The 26,761-nt window shown below is 35.7% G+C and overlaps 2 protein-coding genes across 6 annotated transcripts in view; one reads left to right on the top strand and one right to left on the bottom strand.

The window, feature by feature from the left end:
- Positions 1-17,334, bottom strand: part of LOC136033027 (spermatogenesis-associated protein 20-like) — a 78,910-nt gene extending 61,576 nt beyond the window's left edge. Inside the window, exons 1-2 of one of the 5 annotated variants that reach the window (XM_065713580.1) lie at positions 17,207-17,334; positions 13,738-13,914 (exon numbers count right to left, since the gene is read on the bottom strand). In XM_065713580.1, coding sequence (XP_065569652.1) covers positions 13,738-13,829 — 92 coding nt within the window. In that variant the 5' untranslated portion in view covers positions 13,830-13,914; positions 17,207-17,334. Of the gene's footprint in view, positions 1-13,737; positions 13,915-16,661; positions 16,872-17,067 lie in introns of those variants that run through there. The other 4 variants (XM_065713578.1, XM_065713582.1, XM_065713581.1 and 1 more) reach the window with 4 other exon arrangements.
- LOC136033028 (meiosis-specific with OB domain-containing protein-like) overlaps positions 17,319-26,761 on the top strand; it is a 51,053-nt gene continuing 41,610 nt past the window's right edge. Inside the window, exon 1 of the mRNA XM_065713584.1 lies at positions 17,319-17,478. Within this exon, the coding sequence (XP_065569656.1) occupies positions 17,376-17,478 (103 nt within the window). The 5' untranslated portion in view covers positions 17,319-17,375. The remainder of the gene's footprint in view (positions 17,479-26,761) is intronic.

Here is a 26,761-nt window from a genome sequence, read left to right as displayed (position 1 = left end):
TCTCAGATTTAAATTTCAGCATCATTTTCAGAATTGAAAGGTTGTTTCTCATTAATTCAGTCCATGGAGATCGAAAATGACATCAGAACTGGAAAATTCCATTGCTTAGTACTCCGTTTCCATCAAGAAAGGTCAGAGGGGGACGAAAAAAACAGAAACTTAATTTGTACAGCATTTGGTGGATTGAAAGGTCGTTTCTATTCAAGTCTGGGGACATCGAAAATGACATCAGAATTGGAAATTTTTTTCACTTTTGAATTAAATTATCATAATGCCAGAACTGGTATTTTTACCATCTAACCTCGTCTATGGTCAAAATAGGGTATTAAGTTAAGAGATTTTTTAATTTTGATGTCATTTTGTGTCTCCCAACACTTGACTTTTTGTGGATTGAAATGACCTTTCAATCCACCAAATACTACACAAATTAAGATTCTGATCTATCATCCCCCTCTAACCTCGTCTGGGTGGAAATAGGGTACTGACCTCGTTTGGGGAGAAATGGGGTACTGACCGATTAAATTTTAGAATTCTGAAGTTATTTTTGGTCTCCCCGGACTTGAATTAATAGGAAAAGACCTTTCAATTGTGCATACTTTATCAAACAGTTCGCGACTCAGGGGTCCTTTGCGACTCAAGGGTCATTCTTAAAGAATTAGGATAAAATTTAAGCTTAGTGTAAAAAGCGAGGTATTGACGAGGGGGCGAACCCTCTCATATACGTAACAAAAATATACGAATATAGAAGCTCGTTACGTAAGTTAATTCGTAATTTACGTACATTTATTACTATTAAAAACGTTTGTAAAAAAATTAAAAGTTCTAATTGCCTTCTTAAGTAACCGAAAAATTGGAGGGCAAATATGCCTCCCACCCTACCCTTTTTTCCCAAAATCGTCGAATTAAAACTATGAGAAAGCCATTTAGTCACAAAAAAAATTCATATGCACATTTCGTTTTAATTATTTATGTGCGGAGAGCCAAAATCAAAACATGTATTAATTCAAAAACGTTCAGAAATTGAATAAAAAAAAAGTTTTTTCAACTGAAAGTAAGGAGCGACATTAAAACTTAAAACGAACAGAAATTACTCCGTATATGAAAGGGACTGTTCCCTCCTAAACGCCCCGCTCTTTACGGTAAAGTTTTTTTTATTGTCAAACAGTTCGTGGTAACGAACTATAGTAAGGAGCGACACGGCTCAATAGTAACCGAAACTCTAAAAAATGGAATTTTGATACCAATAGTTACATCAAAAGAATCGCATTTTAATGCTGATTTTAAATATATAAGTTTCATCAAGATCAATTATACCCATCAAAAGTTACGAGCCTGAGAAAATTTGCCTCATTTTAGAAAATAGGGGGAACACCCCCTAAAAGTCATACAATCTTAACGAAAATCACACCATCAGATTCAGCGTATCAGAGAACCATGTTGTAGAAGTTTCAAGTTCCTATCTACAAAAATGTGGAAAATCGCATTTTTTGCCAGAAGACAGATCATGGATGAGTGTTTTTTTTTTTTTTTTTTTTTTTTCTTCCAGGGGAGATAGTATCGACTAAGTGGTCCTAGAATCTTGCAAGAGGGCTCATTCTAACGGAAATTAAAAGTTCTAGTGCCCTTTTTAAGTGACCAAAAAAATTGGAGGGCACCTAGGCACCCTCCCACGCTCATTTTTCCCCAAAGCCACCAGATCAAAATTCTGAGATAGCCATTTTATTCACCATAGTCGAAAAACCTAATAACTATGTCTTTAGGGACAACTTACTCCCCCGCAGTCCCCGTGGGAGGGGCTGCAAGTTGAAAACTTTGACCTGTGTTTACATATAGTGATGGTTACTGGGAAGTGTACAGACGTTTTCAGGGGGATTTTTTGGTTTAGGGGGGAGAGTTGAGGGAGGGGGGGTTACGTGGGTTTTAGCAGCACTAAAACTTAAAACAAACAAAAATTATTCTCCTCGTTATACCTCACTCTTTCTGCTAAAGTATTTTTAGTAATTTCAACTATTTATTCTACGGCCTTTGCGATTCAGAGGTCATTCTTAAGGAATTGGGACACAATCTAAACTTTAATGTAAAGAGCGAGGATCGACGAGGGTTGAACCCCCTCATATACGCAATAAAAACATACGAATATAGAAGTTCGTTACGTAAGTTAATTCGTAAGTTACATATATTTCTTACCAATGAAAACGTTTGTAAAAAATTAAAAGTTCTAGTTGCTTTTTTAAGTAATCAAAAACTTGGAGGGCAACTAGGACTCCTCCTTCGCTTCTTTTTTCTCAAAATCTTCCTATTAATTGCAATTAATTAATATGCAAATTTCGTTTTAATTATTTATGTGCGGAGAGCCAAGATCAAAACATGCATTAATTCAAAAACGTCCAGAAATTAAATAAAAAAAAACAAGTTTTTGTAACGGTAAGTAAGGAGCGACATTAAAACTTAAAACGAACAGAAATTACTCCGCATATGAAAGTGGCTTTTCTCCTCAACGCCCCGCTGTTTACGCTAAGGTTTCTTACTGTTTTAAAAAGGAGAGTTGAGAGAAAGAGTCAAACTTTAGCGTAAAGAGCGAGGCGTTTAGGAGGGAACAGCCCCTATCATATACGGAGTAATTTCTGTTCGTTTTAAGTTTTAATGTCGCTCCTTACTTACCGTTACAAAAACTTTTATTTGAGTTTTTTTTATTTAATTTTAAAAAGAGTTGAGAGAAAGGGTCAAACTTAAGCGTAAAGAGCGGGGCGTTTAGGAGGGAACAGCCCCTTTCATATACAGAGTAATTTCTTATTACTCTTATTACACTAGTGGTACATTTACCCCTTCTGAAATCATCTAGGGTAAAATGAGGTACTAAGTTTTCAGTCTGCCAAGACCTCAATCAATAGGAAATGACCTTTCAAGCCACTAAATACTGCAAAAATTAACATTCTGATTTTTCATCCCCCTCTGACCTCGTTTGGGCGGAAATGGGGTACTAAGCGATTAAATTTTACAATTCTGAAGTCATTTTTGGTCTCTCCGGACTTCAATTAATAGGAAAAGACCTTTCAATTGTGTATTACTTAATCAAACAGTTCGTGGTAACGAACTGTAGTAAGGAGTGACACGGCTCAATAGTAACCAAAACTCTAAAAAACGGGATTTTGATACTAATAGATACATCAAAAGAATCGAATTTTTATGTTCATTTTAAATATATAAGTTTCATCAAATTTAGTCTTACCCATCAAATGTTACAAGCCTGAGAAAATTTACCTTATTTTTAAAAACAGGGGGAAATACCCCCTTAAACGTCACAGTATCTTGACGAAAATCAGATCATCACATTCAGCGTATCAAAGAACCCTAATGTAGAAGTTTCAAGCGCCTATCTATAATAATGTGGAAATTTATTTTTTTCCATAAGACCAATCACGGGTGCGTCTCTATTGTTTTTTCTTTTCCCCAGGGGTGATCGTATCCACCCAGTGGTCCTAGAATATCGCAAAAGGGCTAATTATAACGGAAATTAAAATTTCTAGTGCCCTTTTTAAGTGAACAAAAAAATTGGAGGGCACCTAGGCCCCCTCCCACCCTCGTTGTTTCCCCAAAGTCACCAGATCAAAAGTTTTAGATAGCCATTTTGCTCAGCATAGTCGAAAAAACCTAATAACTATGTCTTTGGCGATGACTTACTCCCCCACAGTCCCCAGGGGAGGGGCTGCAAGTCACAAACTTTGACCATTGTTTACATATAAAAATGGTTATTGGGAAGTGTACAGACGTTTTCAGGTTTTTTTCGGGCTGGAGGAGGGGAGTCGAGGGGAGGGGGGTCACGTGGGATTGTCATTCCATGGAAAATTTATCATGGGGGAGGTGAAATTCCATGAAGGGGGTGCAGGATTTTCTAACATTCTTTAAAAAAGAAACAATGAAAAAATAAATATGAAAGTTTTTTCAACTGGATGTAAGGAGCAGCATTAAAACTTAAAACAAACAGAAATTATTACAGAGTAATTTCTGTTCATTTTAAGTTTTAATATCGCTCCTTATTTTCAGTTGAAAAAAATTGTTTTTCTTATTTAATTATAATACTACTAATGGTACATTTACCCCTTCTGAAATCATCTAGGGTAAAATGGGGTACTAAGTAATGAAACTTTCAAGTTCTGATGTCATTTTGTGTCTCCCAAGACCTGAATTAATAGGAAACTAGACCTACGTTGCCTGAGCAACATGAACTGTTGCGGCAACCTTTGTCCGGCTTTGCCGAATAAAGTGTTGCGAGAGCAACACTTTGATTTTGTTTCTTTGCTATCGGTTAAACGCTGAAGTTGTCAGCCTATCAAAGCTTTTAAAACGTTACGTTCAAAAAAGAACGCGATCAGTAATCACAAGATCAAAGGCTATTCCTCAGCGTTGAAAAAACAACAATAACAAAAGAATATCGAAAGAAGGGACTAAATTGACTTCTGCAGCCAGTTGAACTTTATCCTTTTCAATCGTAGACAGACTTGGACCAATATCTTATATAATCTAGTTGGTATTATAAAGCTATCCGTAACTTTTGAGGATCAAAATACCATATATGACACTCTATTAATTATTACGAAACTGCCTCGTTGTTTTACGTTATCGTTTGTACCCGTTGCGTAAACACTTAATTCTAGGTTACAGTGAGTATGGGTAGGCTACAACAACACGCAAAAGTTACAAACCCCTCTTCACTAAAGATGATTGTAGCCTAGCAGACGATTATTACTTACAAGTCTCCTACATGTCCTACCACTGGAGCCAACTCGGTCTTACCATCAAATACACTGGAAACAAATAATAGTTGCACCAAATAGCAAAATTTGCAAACCCCTCACTGCCGAAGATGATTATGAGCTAACAGCCGACCTTTCCTTACAAGTCCCACACATGTCTCACAATTGGCATCGACTTATTTTTGGTTTCAGTGTGTACCCTACTACTGAAGTTGTCCACCCCTTGAAGCTTTCAAACTAGTATATCTCATGAAGGAATTTTTGTACCAAAAAATGGATGACATATACTTTGATCAGCTCATCAAGAACTATCGATTGCCGTCAAAAAAAAATTCTATCTGTCTTAGTTCAAAAGTTGAGTTTTTTTGCCGTAGGCCAACTTTCTAACGTCACCACTTAGAAAGGAGCAAAGGATGAGCTTCAATTTCTTTAGTAATGACAGAACTTTTAAAGTCTAAGAGGTACATCAGATAACATTTCTCTACCTCAATCCAAAGTCCGAAAAAACAAATGATAAACCCAGCCAAAATCACGGCAGCACTTTCGGACCCGTGGGAAAACGCCGCTTTTTGCTTAATTTTTCTATTTATCACTCAAAGAAGATATATTGGCTGTGGGGCTGGTAAGTGCATATATTTAACACTTATAGATTTTAGTCCATCTTCAATTTTAAAGTGGTGCCTGCCTGCTAGAACAGAGCTTTCCACTCGAAAGCAAAAACATGGTTTGATGAAACGAAAGCTTGGCTGCACAACTTCAGATACTCCTCTCTGACATAGGCTACATAACTCCACTTCACTTCGCACACCATAGGCTCTGGCTCGTGGACAAGCAAAAACCATCCTTTTTGGCCCCAGGCAAGAGTTCTGCAGAGCTTTCCGAAATGTAATGCCATATTCATCAATCCGGCCTGAGGTCCACACTCTCCGTAAAAACTGCACAGGTTAGACCCTTACCAGTTTCCAGGAATAAGCCGACATCGGTGGCATAGGAAAAAAAACGGGACAAAACCAAAGTGTTGCTCTCGCAACACAATGACCTTTCAAGCCACTAAATACTGCACAAATTACAATTCTGATTTTTCATCCCCTCTGACCTCGATTGGATTGAAATGGAGTACTGACCAATTAGATTTTTTACAATTTTTTATGTCATTTCTGGTCTCTCAGGACTTTATAGAATTCTGGTTGGTCCTTTTACGACTAGAAAGTGCAAGATGCCCATCATAGTAGTATACACTTTAGAGAACAGGCTGATGGAGGTAGCAGCAACTCAGAAGAATTTTACTTTACAATAACATGAACAAAATGACAGGATCCCAGATTGGTAGAAATACGGATAGATGGCATCCCAGCCTTGGAAATTTTGGCGTTGGAAAGGAAAACCGCAACAGTTACAGACTGTTGAAATTTTATGGGTATAATAATCTAGTTATAATCTATATTTTATTAGGTCACAAAATGGTCCATATATTAACGTGGTAATCGCAACTTTCTCAAAAGTTATGACGTTGGTAGACTCCAGGATGAGGGTTTGGGAGACTTTCTCGGAAAAGTTGAGCATGAAACTGAAGAGTTTAAAATTTGAAAATATACGAGTAGAAGATGAATGGAACAACTTTAAGAAATTAACTTGTGAAGTAACACAGTGTCTTAGAGTGGAAATTTACAAACATAGCTGCGAATATTAGACGCAAAGTGGAGGCAATGGATAAAATTGCCGAATTACCGAAAAAATACAAATGAATGTGCATTGTCAGTTCAATATACATATACTGATATTTATTAATTAAAACATAAATAATATTTCACTTTTTTTCAGTAAAGCGCAAATTATGGTCTTGCCTTGGAAAGGCATAGGGGCTTTGAGCCCTACTCATGTTAATTTCTGCTCGTTTGGAGTTTGACTCAGTTATTTATTCTAATTTATTGATGCTGACTTGTGGTAGTTTTATGCTTTGTAGATTATTTGATTTTATTTCTGTTCAATTTTGGTTTAATGGAGTTCTTTACTTTTCTTTAAAAAACTTATTTTATGGAAAAAGTTTTTTAAATTAATTTCTGTTCGTTTTACATTGACATAGTCTTTTCAGGAAAAAAGAAAATAATAGTCAAAACCTTGTCGGTGTTTCTTTGTGAATTTATAGTTTGGCCAGATATTTGTATCCTGGAGAAAATTTTTCAACATTTTCTAACAGCATACACACTTTTAAAAATCTGGACACAAATAGTAGTATTTTGTTTAGTTTTATACCTCCCATAGTTGACCTGAAATAGAAAACTTGATCACATTCGCAAAAAAAACTCAGCTTGGATACACTCACACCCTTTTGATTTGGTTAAATTTTAAGAGCAGAAGTGGCAAAAGAAGTAGCCCCGACAGTTTGAACATAATACCCTCAGTCGTTCTTGGGATACTACTGAGATACCTTTTTGGCAATTAGCATTAACGTAAAGCATTTTGATTTAATATTAAGGCAACATTCAGTTTTTAAACACATTGGGATGTGTTTAGCCCTACGCAATAGCCCTAGAGATACAGTTACAGGACCGTTCAGCTATGCTGAACAAAACAGATATCTTATATTTTGATTGGAAGTGTTTGAAAAATTATGAGCTAAAGAGGAGGATTACCCTCCAGCCACTATTGAATCTTAAAAAAGGTACTAGAACTTTGAATTTCCAACCAAATTAGCTCCTTTAGATTATCAATGATATTACTTGCTATGTTGGAGCAGTGCTGTCTATGATATTGCTTATATGCCCTTTTTATACTTGCATGAGCATAGTTTTTTCGTTTAATTGAAACTCCCCCTATACGTTTCAACTTAATGCCCTAAGTGTTATTATTCACGGTAGCCGTAGAAGTAGTATCAAAAATATGCACATAGTGTCTTCTGGCTAGTTCAAAGTCTGTCACAACTTACCTTGAAAGGTCTAACTTCATAATATAAGCTGTTATTGTGATACTGCTTTGTTACCCTACTGACAATCTACATGACCATAGTTCGTTTTGATTTAGTTCAGCATCCACCTCAAAATTCCCTGAACATTTCATCTTAATACCCTTAGCTTGTGAAGTAGCAATACTTGTAGTAGTAGCATTAATAGCAGTAGGCACATAGCAGCTTTTTTCAACATCCCCTTCAATACATTATCAAATTTTTAACTTAACAACACCATCAACCGGCCCTGAAGCATTGCTGATACGTCCGCTTGACAACCTATGTGGGCATAGTGTGTTTAGATTTATTTCAATACAGTTGCAATATCGCCCAAAACTTTCGCCTTAATAATCTTAGATTTATTAGTAGTATTAGTAGCAACAGTAGTTAAAGCACTAGCAGTAGCAGTAGTAGCAATAATAATAACAGTAGCAGTATTAGTAGTTGTAGGAGTAGGAGCAGTGGTATTATGATAAAATATTGTATTTTGGTTAGTTCGACATCCCCCACAACAAGCGTTGTAAGTTTTAATTTCACATGCAAAACTGTTCCTAAGATATTACTGATATGACCTTTTGACAACCTGCATACGGATGGCAGATTGTCATCTGTACAGGCATAAGTTTTCAGAAATATCCTCTTAAAATTTCATCTTCATACCCTTAGGCATAGTTGTAATAGTAGTCACAGCAATAGTGTAACTACTCAACTTCATACAGTTAGCCATTGCTAAGATATTACTGATCTGCTCTTCTTTAACCTGTATATTCGAATACTTTTTGAAATTTTCATCTTTATGCCATTAACCTTACAAGTAGTTGCAATAGAAGTAGGCATTGGAGCAATAGTATCAGTAGCAGCAGAACTATTAAATGTTAAAGAAGCATTAGTAGTAGTGTGCACATATTGCGTATGGTCAATTGATCTTCATGTTTAAGTGTTCTATGAGAATTCCAACTTAATACAGAAACCAATTTTTAAGATACGCTTTTTTGAAAATCTAAATGCACATGGTCTGTTTTGTTAGTTCGAATTGGCCATCAACATTCTCTTAAATTTTACCTTTTATAGACTTAGCCTTAATAGTACTATTGCCACAGTAGATTCGGTGGTAGTAAGACTAGTTGCAGTGTTAGTATTGTATTAGCAGTAGTAGCAAGTGTTATTAGCAGTAGTAGCATATGCATATTGCCTTTTGGTCAGTTGAACATCACTTTCAAGATACCATGGAAGTTTCACCTTGACATGTTAAGCCATTCCAAAATATTGTTGATTTGCACTTTTGACGCCTTTTCACCTCAACACTCTAAGGTTTTCAATTTTGCAATTGAAGTAATCATTGGAGAAGTTTAGTAGTAGGACGAGGAAAAGTAGCGATTGTATTGGTGTTAGTAGTGACACGCCTTTATTACCTTTTTGTCATTGATCTACCCCTTTAAGTATTCTCCCCATTACACCCAGGCCCCCATTGCACTACAAGGCTAAAGGTCCACGAAACGGAGATCAGCATCACTGGCTTGGACCTTAATGGTCTAGTGCTGTCATATTTACCTTACTTTACTTACTCTACTTTTAAGTATTCTCCAAAAGATTCAACTTAATACCCAAACAAATTCTTGAGATACGTCCTTTTGACAATCTGCATATGCATAGCATGTTTTGATTTAGTTCAAATTCCCTCTTAATATTCTGTCAAATTTTCACCTTCATACGTGTAGCCTTGATTGTACTAGTATCATAGCAGTAGTAGTAGTAGTAGGAACAGTAGTAGCAGCAATAATATCTAATTACTAGCTGTTGGGGTGGCGCTTCGCGCCACCCCAACACCTAGTTGGTGGGGCGCTTCGCGCCCCCCCAAGCCCCCCCCGCGCGCGTAAGTCGTTACGCGCCATATTAGTTACGCGCCATTGTAGTTGTGTCCCTGTGTCCCACCTGTGAATATAGATAGATTTATATATGTGTTTCAAACAACGTAAAAATTGCGAATATACAACATTCTTGGCTTTCCCACTACTGGGAGCTTTTCGTTTCCAATTGCCAGCAATTGATCTGAAAATGTTTGACCAGAGTCATCGTTACACAGACAGACAATATATAGAAAATATATATATAAAATATAAATATATATATATTTTCTTTTTAGTTTTTTTGTAGTTTTTACCTTTTTTAGTTTTTTTCTTCTTTTGTATTAATGCTAAAGCCAAGGTTCAAACCTGGAGCCTCTCGGACCTAGAACCTGAAACATAACGCTTTACCAACTCAGCTACTTCGGCTTGAATACATTCGTTTTGAGCAGCTTCCTCAGGTGTTGCCATTGTAGGTTCTTCAGTCATTTTAAAATTAGAAATTTCTCTTTCAACGGTCTTTTTATAATTAAAAATTTGTGTTTGAACGATATTCTTAAATACCTGTGTCCTGGTCGTCATTTATATTCCCTGTGTCCCGGTCGTCATTTGTGTCCCGGTATCCCAGTCTGTAATTTCTCTTGAGTGTCCCGGTCTGTAATTTCTCTTTGAGTGTTTTTTCTTTTTAGTATTTTTTAGTTTTTTACATTTTTTCTTTTTCCTTTTTATTTTTCAGCGTGTCCTGGTCGTCATTTATATTCCCTGTGTCCCTGTCGTCATGTTTTTTACATTTTTTCTTTTTTCAGTTTTCTTTTTCTTTTTTATTTTCAGCTTCACTATGAAAATACATATCGCCGAACCTTTGTTTTTTTTTTAACTAAAAATCTGGTAGGCATTGATGACCTTATCCAAGTCAAAATCCCAAACCCAATCATCATCGCTATCATTTTCAGTTTTGATAGTTTTTGACTCTCGCTGTCCAGGTGGATCTTCATCTAACTGCGCGGTTTTCCTTTTTTTCTTTTTAGGTTTTTAATTGGTTTTTACCTTTTTTTTAGCTTTTTAATTTTTTTTCGTTTTTTCTTCTACTTTTTTTTTTAGTTTTTATCTTTTTTATTTTTTTTATTTTATTCTTAATTTTATTAGTTTTCTTTTTCTCTTCTATTTTTCAGTTTTTTCCTTTTTTTTAAGTTTTTTTTTTAGTTTTTTTAGTTTTTTAGTTTTTTTAGTTTTTTAGCTTTTTTATTTTTTTTTATTAGTTTTTTAGTTTTTTTTTGTAGTTTTTGACGTCATGACGTCAACCTGATCCACAGATCCACAGATCCACAGACAGGACAGACAACTTATTTTTATATATATAGATAGATAGAAGATATATTTCCTGTGTCCCGGTCGTCATTTGTGTCCCGGTATCCCAGTCTGTAATTTCTCTTTGAGTGTCCCGGTCTGTAAATTTCTCTTTGAGTGTTTTTTCTTTTTAGTATTTTTTAGTTTTTTACATTTTTTCTTTTTTCAGTTTTCTTTTTCTTTTTTTAGTTTTTATCTTTTTTATTTTTTTTTTATTTTTATTCTTAATTTTATTAGTTTTCCTTTTTCTCTTCTATTTTTCAGTTTTTTTCCTTTTTTTAAGTTTTTTTTTTAGTTTTTAGTTTTTTTAGTTTTTTTTTAGTTTTTTAGTTTTTTAGCTTTTTTATTTTTTTTATTAGTTTTTAGTTTTTTTGTAGTTTTTGACGTCATGACGTCAACCTGATCCACAGATCCACAGACAACTTATTTTTATATATATAGATTAGTAGTAACAGTACTAGCAGCAGTATTAATAGCAGTAGTAACAGGTACATTTTGCCTTTTGGTCAACTGAACATCCCACTCATGACGCCCCTGAGGTTTCCTCTTGGTCTGATAAGCCGTTCCAAAAATATACCTGATACACCTGTATCAGCAATTAGCATAAACAAAATATGTTTTGATTTAGTTCAAATTTTCCTTCAATGTTTCCTCAGTTTTTTTTTTTCAATATCCTCAGCCTTAGAAGCACTGGCTACAGACGTGCTAGTTTTAGTGATAGTAAGGGTAGAAGTAATAGTACCCGTAGTAGCAGTAGAAACTGTAGAAGAAATATCGTGTAAATATTGCCTTTTTGATCAACTGATCATCACCTGAATATCCCAATTTAATATACGCAGTCATTCCTGAGTTACACACTTTTGACAACCCACAAACACATAACAAGTTATCTTAATGCCCTTTGTATTTTGGGAAAGTAGAAGTCAAAGATGCATACCTTTTCTCAATAACATATACTATATGTAAACAATCAAAAAATTGCACAGCCCTTGCTCTGAGGCCTTGGAAGGCAGGGCGGGGGGGGGGGTTGACATCCTCAAACGCATAATTAGGCCTACTGATTTTTTCAACAATGCTGAAAAGTGTTTCTCAAAACTTTGTTTGGATATTTGCTTAACGGGCGGGGTGGGGGGGGGATCTCAAATCACTTTGACTCTTAAAAACACCACTATAGCTTTCAATTTAAAATCAAATGAGATCCATCTCAATTAAACATGACCACCCATTCTATAAGAACCTTATATGCCCCCAGGCCTTAACTTAAAGCCCTTTCCTCAGGGCTCTGAGAGGTTGTTCTAATGACGGAGGCATTGTTATATGTTCTTTGGACTATTTTAAGCAAAATTGCCATAAAACAATTTCAAACAGATACATTTGGTGAAAAGAGGGATAGCTAAGGGGGAGGGATTGACTTTCATCACTATTGACTCTTAAAAAGGATCTAGAACTTCCAATTTCAACCAAATGAGCCAACTCTAAAGTCTATACAACCATCCTTTCAATAAGAACCTTATCGATAAGAATCATAAAAATTCTGGATCCTTCAACTATGATGAACAAAATTGTTATCTCCAAATTTTGATTGGAGGTGATAAAGGAGATGAGTGTGGAGGGGGGGGGGGCTGGTTGCTCTCAAATATCTTTGACTCTTAAAAAGAGCACTACCAATTCCAATTTCAAATCAAATGAACCCCATCTGAAGTTTATACAACTACCCATCCTATAAAAATGTATGCCCTAATGGTAAAACTTACAACCCTATTCCCAGGGCACTGGGGGTTTGGATCAATCCTAGAGGCATTATTATATGTTCTTTGAACCATTTGGACAAAATAACAATCTCATAATCTCAATCAGATACGTTTGATGAAGAGAGAGATTATCGGGAGTGGGGGGGGGGCTAATGGCCTCCATCCCTTTTGACTTGTAAAGTAGAACTAAAACTTCCAATTTTCAACCAAATGAGCCTTCTTTAAATTTTATACAACCATCCCTTCCATAAAACCATAAATGTCCCCTGGGTATAACTTACAACCCTTGCCCCCAGGCTCTGGAGGTTTGTTTCAACCCCAAAAGCCTTGTTATAAAATATTTACACTGTTTTGATTAAATGGCTATCTCAAAGCTTTTATCAGATGCATTTCAGGACAATAGGACGTGTGTGTTGGGGGGGGGAGTGGCTGCCCTCTGGATCACTTTGACTCTTAAAAAGGGCTTCCAGACCTTTCAACTATGTTGAACAAAATGCCTATCTCAAAATTTTGATTGGAAGTATTTGGAGAAATGACGGATGTGGGGGGCATGTGCCCTTTGGTTGCTTTCAACTATCAAAAGGGGCACTAGCCCTCTCACTTTCCAACCAAATGAGCCCTTTTGAAGTTTCTATGTCAATGTTTTCTATAAAAACCTTACTACATTAAGCAGTTAGTAGTAATAGCAGCAGTCACAGCAGACTTTCTGGTGAGACATTGTAACACAGCAATAATTTCCTGCTTAGTAAGCAGGGAGCCAAAGGTTTGATTACAACTTTTTTCTGTACATTTCCATTACTTGAAGTGGCAATATAACTTAAATATATCAACAAAGAAAAACAAACAAAAAACATACCTGACATATTTTCTCTTATAGTATAAATTCATAAAAAAAAACAATCACAGCTTTATGGAAAATAATCAAATACAATTTTATAAATGAAAGAAGTCAACAAACTTTAGCATTTATAATTGAGCTTAAATTTTACCTTTCTTATTTTTGTGCTTCTCAAGCATAGGAGTTTGTGTCAACCTTAATGTAACCAATAGCTTAACATGGACTGCTATATTAAATAGAGAGGAAACAAAAACCTTACCAGTCAACTGGGTTGTTCTTATGCTGCAGCAAGTAGGGAGATTTTGATTGAGATAATCTATTCTCATTATGTTGCAAGTAAGCCGTAGCCATTATGGTCCTTGAATATAGGTTATTGGTACAGAAATGTAATTTGTTGTTCAGGATTCCTGTTCTTGCAGTAAATATCCTTTCTACGCTGAAAGAAAAGCATGAATCTGTTCTAAAACAAAAATTATGCAGTATGTTGCAAAACAATTCAACAAGTTGCATGCCATTCAAATATTTCAAACAACCACAATATATCAATGATATGATAAATAAATCTATATAGAGATATTTTATGTTTCATTCTTGCACCTTTTGACAAGTCCAGAAAAGTGTTATATACAATTTACAGCTACCAAAGGATGGCTAAGTTTACCATGTAGAAAGCAACATTATGGATTACAGTAGTATTTGGGCCCCTGGCACTAATTACTAGCTAATAATCCTTTTTGGGTAAATTATATTCATTCACCCCTCTCCTGCTTACTCTTAAATACCATGTAATCTTTCTTTGGACTTTCCTTTGTAAACTTGTGCAAATTTTGCTAATTAGGTTAACTTGAAAAACGGAAGTGTTTGAATGACTCATCAGATGATTAAAAACCAGGGTTTCAAGATTAAACATTGGTGAGGTAAAAATAGAGGGCTTGGGCCACCAATTCTGAATACAAGGAGTTTACAGTCTTGCTCCTTGATGCTTATGATTGGCTTGACCTTTTGAGCTCTGTGTGCTCTTGCCAGAGAGAAAAGAAAAAGTTCATTTTTCAAAAAGTAATTTTTGTGAACCTGTTCAGCCAATAGTATGATTTTCCACCTTTTTATGTAGGCCTTTATTTTATCATTATTTGGCCAGGCAAAGCTCTCCATGAGGAGAGTGATAGTAAAGAGTTTCTGGGGTATAGGAAAGATGTCCTATACAATTTTGAGGCATTGGTCCTCCTCAGGGAGAGTAAAATTTTAGAAAAGAGAATTACAGGCTTTAGACTATAGGGCAAAGATTGCAACACCCAATCAGACAGATAAGACCCTTAGGACAAAGGCACAATAATTCAACAGGACAATTCTGGAACCACTGTAGAAATGTTCCTTCACAACAGGATAACTTTGTCTAGTCATGACTTGGAACACCATCTCTTGAAGCCTCTGTTATATTTTGAAAATGCAAAATGTGGACACTATATCCAATACTCATATTAGAAAAGAATATTCAATTCAATTAGGTTCCTGTTTTCAACACAAAACCAGCTCCTGATAATTTTTCAGCTATGTAGTATTCAAACTGTCATTACTTTTTTTTTGGCAAAACAAGTTGTTATCAGCACCAATGCATCAAGATACACTGATCTTCTCCAAAATGTAGCCCAATTGGCTTTTTTTATAAATAAAATTGAGTTAAAATGGCAGTTAATAGTATGTTGAAAAAACTATGTTCTGAGTGTTACAAATTCTAGTCTGATGTAGTGGAATACCAGACTGACTAAAAATGTTCCTTCAGCAGAATTCAAATCCAGATATTCACTTCTATTATGAGATTCATTTCTTTTGAGAATATCTTGTAGTAACCTTGTCAAAATTTTCAACCTTGTCAACAATAATACTTTTTCTCAGTGTTGTTTTCACAGTGGTTTTTAACAAAACAATGGGTAAAATTCTAGTTAATTGACTTCTTGCTATCTGAGAAAGGGTTTAGGTTAGGAAACTGTGACTTTCAGGGATAAATCTACAGACTAAAGTATGTCCTGAGAATGTATTTTGAAGCAACTATCTCCACTCCTGCTCCCTCTAGAGGGCCCTGACCTTTGATGATATAAAAGTGGAACCTTGCAAAATAGATCTTTGGCTTAATTGAAGTACAACAAGATTGTTTTCAGCTTCATAACTTTGCTCAATTCCATTTTATAAGGTTTTAAAGATATGCAAATACATTTCCTAAATTTTGAAAAAAAAAACATTGATATGGCTCAAAATTCTACTCAAATAACAGGAATTGCTAAAGGCAGAGAAAAAGCAACTAGTAACTGAAAATTAAGGTAAAATGTTGTTTTGTCAAAATTCCAATAGGTATAGACCTGTCATGTAGGCAAATTTCAGGGCCCTCTAGGGGGAGAAGGATTGGAGGTGGGTACTTTAAAATACCTTCCCGGGACATACTTTAGCCTGTAGACCCATCCCTGAAAGTTTTATTTTCCTAACCTAAACCTTTTTCAAGATAGCAAGAAGTCAATTAACTAGAATTTTACCAAACAATGTTACATTTTCTCAGTGCCAAAATTATTTATAATAAGGTATGTTTAAGTTAGGTCAAAAAGTGGTTAAACTGGAATTTGTGGTAGAAGCAATTACTATATTTGTAGTGAGCATAAAAAAGGCATTGAGTGGTATGTTCACTTTATTGGTAAGTCAATTATATGAACAGCAAAAAATTTACCAATTTGGCTTTAATAATACAAGTTACCTGCCAAAGGTTCAAGGCACTTAGATCTCTTTGTCCTTTGCTAAATCTATTTTTTAATAAATAATAATTGCTTCTACTGCAAATTCAAATCTAAGCACTTTTTGAGCTCTTAAAAATGACAAATTTTCAATTAATGTATGAGTTATTGGTAGTTTTTGACAAAATAATGCTATATTTTCTCAGCACCATCTTTTTCCATTATTTTTGAAATAATAATTCTACATTTTCTCAGTGCTAAAAGTAATTATGATAAGGTTAGTTTAGGATAGGATAAAAAGGGCTTAAATTTGAATTTACAATAGAAATAATTATTATATTTGGGCCTATTAAGAACATAAAAAAAGGCATCAAGTGGTATGTTCATTTTATTGGTAAGTCAGTTATATGAGCTAGCCTATATTAAATTTACCACAGTCCCTACCTTGAAAAAAGAGGGAAATTACCTTTTCACACTGCATTTAGGCTATTTTTTCATAGCCTTGCCCCAATAGGGCACTGACACATCAAGAGAGTTGTTTAAGACCTCACTTGAAGGCTTTTTTCATCTACTTAGTTTCTAATTAGGTTTTCAAATTTACATCACTGTCTATAAACTATAAGGTCTTGGCCTAGAAAGGCTAATAAAGTTACCTTCCTGGTAATTTATTATAGCCTAATTGCACTTCCTGACTTAAGGGCCTTCAAACAGAGACCAAACCCACCAGTTTGGACTTTAAGGCTAGCCTACCTTTAGAGTTCTTATTAAGGGGTCAATATGGAATTTGCCCCAGAAGCAGTTGTGAAAAGGGAACAAATGAAGTATTCAATTTTTTCCTAGATAAATTATATGATAATTTAGCATACATTTACCCTAATGTCTAGCCTATGCCAAGTTTGTAGATTTCAGGGGAGGCAGCAATCCTCTCACGCTAATCCAGTGCTTGACTATGCTGGGTTAAACTTTTCCTAGTCTATATGGACAGAGGTGAGTAAAGGGATGAGGACAAACCGTTTAGTTTGTTAATATGCAAACACTTATATCTTTTAACAGCGCATCTCGCAAAAGTCAGCATTTGTGTTATGCTCAAGTTACGTTTACTAAACGTAAAATGTCATGCTTGGAAATTTGAAATTTTCGCGGCAGTTTATTAAAGCAACAATTTTAAAAAGATCAAAACATGTCTTGCAAACGAATTAGAATCGGTTCACTTTTTCCTGGAGTATCCATTAGTCCAACAGTCATCGGTCTTGTTATTAAAAAGCAGGATCCTAGGAATCTTAGTAATTTTACCTGTCTTTTTAAAGTTAGCCTAAGTTGCAACTGTCCCTAACAGGACATACTAAGATTTTAGGCTACAAAAAATGATTTAGTTAGGCTTAAACCAATCTGAACTGGTTCTAGCTATGTGATAAAGCAAGGAACTTTATCCTCAATTTGAATGGCTCTATTTGTAAGCTATTGCATTTTCAAATTCATTTTGTTTGTCTTACATGTGGTTTTTGTTTTTTCTTTAATTTGCCAATGCTGTGATGTTTCTTTGAACCTTAAAACTAGACTGTCTTTAGTTTCTGACCGTGAACCCTCTGATCTTTTTAAGATAAGACTAGTTAATTGACTTCCTGCTATCTTGGAAAGGGTTTAGGTTAGGAAAATGAAACAGGCTATTTTATGTCCTGGGAAGGTATTTTAAAGTACCCATCTACACTCCTTCTCCCTCTAGAGGGCCCTGAAATTCGCCTACATGACAGGTCTATACCTATTGAAGTTTTGCAAAACAATGTTTTACCTTAATTTTCAGTTACTAGTTGCTTTTTCTCTGCATTTAGTTCTGAAAATGCAATTCCTGTTATTTGAGTAGAATTTTGAGCTGTATCAATATTTTTTTTCAAAATTTAGGAAATGTATTTCATATCTGTAAAACCTTATAAAATCAGATTGAGTGAAGTTATGATGCTGAAAACAATTTTGTTGTACTTCAATTAAGCAGAAGATTGATTTTGCATGGTTTCACTTTTATAACACACATATTTTTAAACGTCATCAAAGGTCAGGGCCCTCTAGAGAGAGAAGGAGTAGAGGTGAATACTTCAAAATACCTTCCTAGGACATGCTTTAGCCTGTAGACCCATTCCTGAAAGCTTCAATTTCCTAACCTAAACCCTTTCCAAGATAGTAAGAAGTCAATTAACTAGAATTTTACCCTTTGTAATTATGGTAACATTTGGATTCTATTCAGTTCCATCCAGTCAGCCTATCTTTGATCTCTGATTAGGTCTGATTCATGTATATATTGCCCATCTATTGTTTTTCTTTTTAATATCCAAATGCAGTTGATTTCTCTGGTTGAAGTTGTAACTGTGTAAAGTTTTGTTTCTAGTAGGATGATACCTTGCTCTGGGTTTTGGGTATTATCAGTGGTGGGGGGTGGCTGATTGATATTTTCATTGTTATTTGTTTATGTGGTTTTATTTTTCTGCTTTTTTCTTTTGTATTTTCTTGCTGTATTCCTAGCCATAGAGCATTATGGGGAGGATATTTGATGTTGTTGTTGTTATGCAATGTTATGCATAGCTTGTATTTATTGTTGAATAAATCTATCTACTTACCATATAATTCTACTGAAATTATTTTAGACAAGGTGATTTTCACAAATTGTCTTTACTTAGTTGAACAAACCTATTTTAACAAAGAATACATAACACATCATAAGATGATTAACAACAAAGAAGCATACAATTTAGGACTATCCATAGGACTTTAAGTAGAAGGGGCTCATTGTCAGGTAATTACCATAATAATGAAAAAGCATATAAAATAAGTTCTTTAATAGTACTACTTTTGTCAAGTTAGATTCACAAATGAAACAATTATTGTTTTGAGAACTAGCATAAAGAAATCATTAAGTAGCATGTTCACCTTGTCCATTTGTAAGTAGGCCTAATTGAATTGTCTCAAAATTTGTTCATTCTAGTTGGGACCTCCTTGATTAAGCTATCTTGGCAAGTTTGGACTTTTTTATGCAATATTTGGTTATGTTATAAAACAGAAGGAAGTAGAGCAGACTTTCAATTTATCAGAATTTGGAAGAATCTTCCTTGAGGGTGCAATTTAGGGGATGCAGGGAGCACCAGCAATATCTTAGAACATTGCAAGATAATGGCAATTGAAACTAAGCTTAGAAGAGACTATGGAAGCATTGATCCTGAGCTTTAATGACATAGCTGTTGAAATAACAAGGTCACCCAATTTCACTTTGCATGGCTCTTCTCTTAACTGGTGCAGTTCTCTCCAGTTGTCTTGCCATTTCTGGTTGCCTAAGAGGGATTTTAAGATGGACTCATAGCTTAGCATACATATCCCATTGTTATGTGATGATAGCCAGATTTACTTCTCTTTTAACAGTCCTTGAAAGCATAAGGGGGTGGATCAGGGAGTCAAAGCCATGGCAAACCTCATGACTTGTCAAGGCAAGAGAACTATTTGTACAAGAAGCATGAAGCAAAGCACTAGCAACAACTGTAAGGGTATCTACATAACCAATGTGGTGATTTCATGTTAACCCAAACCATGTTAGAATAATAGTGTCTTTCCTTTCCAGTAGAACTCAATGTGTAAAGTATAAAAACGTTTATTCAGATCTCCTTCCATTTTACTGTGGTGTACCCCAGGGTACCCTCCTTGGCCTGCTCCTGATTGTGATAAATAGACTTGCTGCTGAACACCCTGACTGCTGGAAATTTGTCAAGGACACGTCCTTACTGGAAAAATTTGAAGAGCTCAGCCATAGAAATCATGGAAGATATTTCCAGTGAGGCTGCACAGACTGACATGACTGTGAATGCCAAAGAGTCAAATATCATGACTATCACTTTCTTGAGGAGAACACCTTCATTCAAGCAACCAATCCCTCCAGAGATGTCTTTCCAGCAGTAAACTCCTTGTTATCACTATCTCAAGCATTCTGAAGTGGGAGGTCAACATTACTAATGTCACAAAACAAGCTAATTTGGTTCTTTCTACAGTTAAATTTTCATTTCTGCATAGGCTGACATGACTGTGAATGCCAAAAAGTCAAATATCATGACTATCAGTTTCTTGAGGAGTATACCTTCATTCAAGCAACCAATCCCTTAGAGATGTCCCTTCAGCTGTGCAAACTCCTTAGTATCACTATCTGAAGCAATCAAAAGTGGGGGAAGTCCACATTACTAACATCACAAAGCAAGCTAATTTGGCATGTTCTACACTTAAATTTTTCTTCAAGTTTTCTTGCCCTGCATTCTGCCTTTTAAGAATTTTTATAAGTTTCATTTGCCGTGTTCTTGAATATTCTTGTCTTGTTTGGCATTTTGGCTTGATTACTTCCCAATCTTATTCAATAGAGCCAGTCCAGAAGGAAGCAATAAGAATTATCTATGCTCAAGGTAAACTCCCATATCACTTTCTTCTTAAGCATTTCCAGCTCACTACCCTATTAGAGAGAAGAACCCTCCTGTGTACCCAGTTTGGCACTAAAGCCATGATAAACCCCCCATTTCCAAGATTTATTCCCCCGCCCTTTTAACCTTTAAGATCCTGACCTCAAAGACCCAGAACCCAGAAAGTCCCCACCCTTCAACCTCTCCCACCAATCCACAGGAGATAATGGAAGATTTCCATTCTTGTATTTGTAAACATTATTAATCAGTGAATTTGTTGTTTTGACTCAGTTTTTTAGTTGATGATTGGTTTTTTATGGCACTTGGTATCTACCTAGTGACATAGAGCAATTGCAAATTCTGTTGGTCTGTTGGTTATGGTTTTACTAGTTTAGGCACTTCCAGATAAGCTAGGACAATGAAATTTGGCAGGTGTATCAAGGACCAGACCAGATGAAATTAGAAATTGTTGTTTCCCCAATTCAACCATCTGGCAGGAGTGGGGGGAAAGTTAATTTGGAAAAATTAGAAAAAAGTGAGGAATTTTTATCTTACAAACAGGTGATTAGATCTTAATGAAATTTAATGTTTGGAAGGATACCGTGTCTCAGAGCTCTTTTTTTAAAATCCTATCTGGGTCTGGTGACATTGGGGGGAGTTGAAGGTGGAAACCTAAAATCTTGGAAAATACTTAGTGTTTTCTCTTCAGCTCTTATTAACAGTAGTTCATATACATAGTATAAACTGGTTGATGCAGTTACTGACCTGAAAGATGTGCATTGATTGGCGGAATTCTTTTTTTTTTTTTGGCATTGGAGAAAGATTTTCCTTGCAGAATGTTGAGAGAACCAAGCCTTCTGTAAAAGTCATCTGCAATAGTAATGTGAGATGTTCTAAAAATGCGGCCACCATTTGTGACAGGTATAGTGGGATCTTCTATGTGAAAGCTATTGATGAGCCTTGAATTGCATTTCCGAATTGGATATCTTGGTAAGTATTTTGCAAAACAGAAAAAAGTGGACCAGATTTTCAATTTATTAGAATATGTAAGAATCTTCCAGAAGGGTCCAATATAGAAGATACAAGGGAGCACAACAGTGTTGTATGGCATTACAAGATAACAGCAATTGAAACAAAGCTAAGCAGAGACTATGGAAGTATATGAAGCTGATATGTGGTGTTTGATGCCTTCTGTTAGGAGATGATGGGTGTGAGAATGGTATTTCTAATGGGAATACCAAAGTAAACGATTTGGGGAGAAGGGTAGATCTTTGAATTTTCAGGTACATTTTTACAAGGCAGTTGGCCTTTCTAGCTAAAAAGCACTATGTCAGACTTTTCAGCATTAAATTCAACATCAGATTTTAAGCTTTCTGCTTACAGTTTTTGGAAAGCTGCAGAAATTTGGTCTAAAGTTGGGCTGATGTTAAAATGTCATCAGCATAAGTGACTAAGGAGATGTTGAGACCAGAAAAAATGCAAGACATCTCACATTGGTTTTGAGCTTTGAGGACATAGTTATTGAAATAACAAGATCAGCCCATTGCACTTTGCTTGGCTCCTCTCTGAATTGGTCTAGTTCTATCCAGTGGCTTTGCCATTTCATTTTGTGTAGAAGGGTTTTAACATTTTTACAGCTTTTTTATGAACAGTAGTTCATAAAGCATGCATAAACTGGTTGATACAGCTACTGACATGAAAGATGTGCATTGATTGGAGGTTTGTCGTTTTTTGGAATAGGAGAAAGATCTCCTATGCAGAATGTTGATGTAACAAAAGCTTCTGTAAAAATCATCTGCAGCAGTATTATGAGATGTTCTAAAAACACAGGACCACCATTTTTGATATGTAGAGGATAAATTTCATCTGTGCCTCCTTACAATTTTGGTTAAGTTGATGCATTATAGCATCAACCATAGGCATTACAGACACACATGTAAAATCAGAGTCAGAGAATGCACCCAAAAACTTGTCAAGCTCTTCAACATATTTGTGCTCAAGTTATGGGTCTGGTGGAGAGAATTCGGCCTCATAGAAAGAATACCTATCATAAAGAGGAACATCAGGAGCAGAAAGGGATGTTTTGGGATCATTGGACAAAGTGTTGGCCAAAAGAAATGAGGGTAATCTTTGATTTTCTTGTGGTGGTTTTGAAGTTCCTTAGCAAACTTTGTCTTCATTGTAATGCAGATGAAATTAACAGGACCAGACAATGGTTGGCTGCATTCAATTCATTGGTGTAGCCAAAACTTTGCTGAATAACAAAATTGGGAGAGACTTAGATTTCATGCCACCTGAGAACTGTTCCTGGATTATGAAATTTGCCTTATGTTTACATATAGTATTTATTACTGGGAAAGAAGGGATATTTGACCTCTAATGTTCAAAAAGACTAAGGGTATTCAAGTGAAGCTTTCAGAGAATGAGAAGGGGAGTATTTAAGTAAATCAATACACGTTGTTCACAAATGGGTTGTCAAATGGGTTATAACTTAGGAATGACTGAAGGTACTAAGTTGAAACTTTTAGGGAATGATTAGAGGGTGGTCAATTGATTTAAACGACAATATTTGCATGCTACTATACTTACATTGATATTACTACTATTACCATTACTGCTACCAACACAACTACTACTGCTTCTGTATTGACTACTAATAAGGCTAATTGTATTGAGGTGAATTGAGGATGCTACTGCTACTGCTGCTACTAATACACCTACTACTTTTGTAGTGACTATTACTAAAGCTGAGAATATTGAGGTAAAAATTTGAGGAAGCGTTGAGGTGAAAGCTGAACTAAATCAAAACATTCTATGTGGATACAGATTCTCAAGACAATGTATCATCAATATCTCAGGAACATTTATCCATTTCAAGCTGAAACATCCAAGGAACTTTGAGGGGGTTGTGTCAAACTGAGCAAAAGGCAGTGTGTGATTACTCCTGTCACAACTACTAGTAATTTAGCACTACTAATAATACTGCTACTGCTATGATACTAGTATTACTAACGCTAAAGGTATCAAGATAAAATTTTAGAGAATTTGAAGGGAAAGTTGAAAAATTGTTTAAGATTATTGAACACTGTTGTCTAGCCTATAAATATTAAACCACTATATTGATTTCCATAGAAAAAACGTTTTAAATATTCGTTTCTTCATCAATGAAAAAGACTGTCATTAAAAACGAACAGAAATAGAGTTATATAATTATCCAGTGTAAAACTATAACAAATTACCATCAATAAATAAATGAAACCCAAAACAAACGGAAATTAAAATAAAAACTAAGTCAAACTCAAAGCGATTAGAAACTAAGAGAATTAGGGCTGCCCCCCCTCCTTAACCCTTCTAAAGACAAGAATATAATTTGCACTGTACTGAAAACAAAATGTATTTTAAATGTTTTGTCTTTTTGAGCTGTAGCAAATCCGAAGTTGTTAGGACTTCCAGGAATAAATATTTGATAAATTGAAAATCAACATTCATTTTTTATGGCACTTGGTATTAACCAAGTGACATATAGCAATCGCAAATTATGTCAGTCTGTCTGTCTGTTGGTTTGCTGGTCCCGGTTTTGCTACTTTATGCACTTAAGGGTAAGCTAGGACGACGAAATTTGGCAGGCGTATCAGGGACTGGACCAGATCAAATTAGAAATAATCGTTTTCCCGATTTGACCATCTGGGGGGGAGTGGGGGCCGGTTAATTCTGAAAAAATAGAAAAAATGAAGTATGTTAAACTTATGAACGGTTGATCAGATCTTAATGAAATTTGATGTTTGGAAGGATATCGTGTCTCAGAGCTCTTATTTTAAATCCCGACCGGATCTGGTGACATTGGGGGGGGGGGGAAGTTGGGAGGGGGAAACCTAAAATCTTGGAAAATACTTAGAGTGAAGGGATTGGGATGAAAGTTGGTGGGAAAAATAAGCACAAGTCCTAGATACATGATTGACATAAACGGAACGGATCCTCTCTCTTTGGGATAGTTGGGGGGAGTGCTAATTCTGAAAAATTAGAAAAAATGAGGTATTTTTAACTTACGAACAGGTAATCATATCTCAATGAAATCTAATATTTAGAAGGATATCGTGTCTCAAAGCTCTTATTTTAAATCCTGACCGGCTCTGGTGACATTGAGGGTAGTTTGGAGGGGGAACATCATGGAAAATGCTTAGAGTGGAGGGATCAGGATGAAACTTGGTGAGAAAAATAAGCAGAAGTTCCAGATACGTGATTGACATAATTAGAATGGATCCACTCTATTTGGGGGAATTGGGGGGAGGTTTGATTCTGAAAAATTAGAAAAAATGACGTATCTTTAACTTATGAAAGAGTGATCGGATCTTCATGAAACTTCATATTTAGAAGGACCTCGTAACTCAGATCTCTTATTTTAAGTCTCAACCTGATCCAGAGTCATTGGGGGTGGAGGGAAATCTTAGAAAATACTAAAAGTGGAGAGATCAGGATGAAACTGGATGGGAAGAATAAAAACAAGTCTAAGATACGTGGCTGACATAACCGGACCGGGTCTGCTCTCTTTGGGGGGGGGGGGGGGTAATTCGGAAAAATGACGTATTTGTAACTTACGAACGGGTGATCAGATCCTAATGAAATTTGATATTTAGAAGAATCTTGTGCTTTAAAGCTCTTGTCTTAAATTCCGAGCAGATCCTGCGACATTGGGGGGAGTTGGAGGGGGAAAGCGGAATTCTTGGAAAATGTGGAAATTGGGGTATTTTTATCTTTTGAATAGGTGATCAAATCTTAATGAAACTTGATATATAGAAGGATCTTATGTCTCAGATGCTCAATTTTCGACTCGAATTGGAGTCGAAATCTTGGAAAACGCTTAGAGTGGAGAGATCGGGATGAAACTTCATGGAAAGAATAAGCAAAAGTTCTAGATACGTGATTGACATAATTGGAACGGATCCTTTCTCGATGGAGAAGCTAGGGGGTGTTAAGTTGGAAAAATTAGAAAAATGAGGTATTTTTAATTTAAGAACCAGTGATAGGATCTTAATGAAATTTGATATTTAGAAAGAGTTCATGTCTCAGAGCTCTTATTTCAAATCCCTACCAGATCTGTTGACATTGGGGGGAGTTGGAGGGGACATCGGAAATCTTGGAAAACGCTTAGAGTGGAGGAATCGGGATGAAGCTTGGTGGATAGAATAAACAAATGTCATAGATACGTGATTGACGTAACCGTACTGGATTCGCTCTCTTTGGGGGAGTTGGGGGAGGGGTTCAGTGCTTTGGCGAGTTTGGTGCTTCTGGACGTGCTAGGACGATGAAAATTGGTAGGTGTGTCAGGGAGCTGCACAAATTGACTTGATAAAGTCGTTTTCCCAGGTTCAATCATTTGGGGGGCTAAAGGGAGAGGAAAAATTTGAAACAAATGAGGTATTTATAACTTACGAGTGGGTGATCAGATCTTAATTAATTTTGATATTAAGAAGGACATCGGGACTCAGAGCTTTTATTTTAAATCCCGACCAGCATTAAGCCTCTGATTTTCCTTTTAAATCAATCTATTGATTCTTAGAATTTTGTTAGAGCTCATACCATATGAGCTCTTGGCTCTTAGCTCTTCTGGCCTCGTCACAAGTGCCATATGAGCTCTTAGCTCTTGTTTTTTTTTGTTATTTTTTTTTTAGTAATCTTGGTTGTGATGGGTTTTTTTTCAGTATTATGAGAAACAGGAACATTCAGCTCCAAACAAGGATTGTTTTCAGTGAAGTGAAAAAAAGAAAGATGGATTCATTTCTAAGTGTACATTTCCATCTTCATAACTTATGATGTAGCGTATTTTTCTACAATGAATAATATTATAAGGATAACTTTTTGCAAATTTAGAAGAAGCATTTTTATATTCTTCTAATGAAATTCCCCTTTTTAAAGTACACAAATTAAGATTTCCTCTCCAAGGAAGAGTTTGTCTATAAATTTTATGCTCGGGATGGGGAGGGGTCCTTAGGACTTCTAACCTCCATACTATTAACCTTTTTATGGCAATTGGTATTAAACAAGTGACATATAGCGATCGCAAATTCTGTTGGTCTGTCTGTCCCGGTTTTGCTACTTTAGGCACTTCCAGGTAAGCTAGGACGATAAATTTTGGCAGGCGTATCAG

This window comes from Artemia franciscana, chromosome 11 (genome assembly GCF_032884065.1).
Source record: "Artemia franciscana chromosome 11, ASM3288406v1, whole genome shotgun sequence".
NCBI lineage: Eukaryota > Metazoa > Arthropoda > Branchiopoda > Anostraca > Artemiidae > Artemia > Artemia franciscana.
The sequence above is the reverse complement of the archived record's forward strand: the minus strand, read 5'-3'. Positions and strand labels throughout refer to the sequence as shown.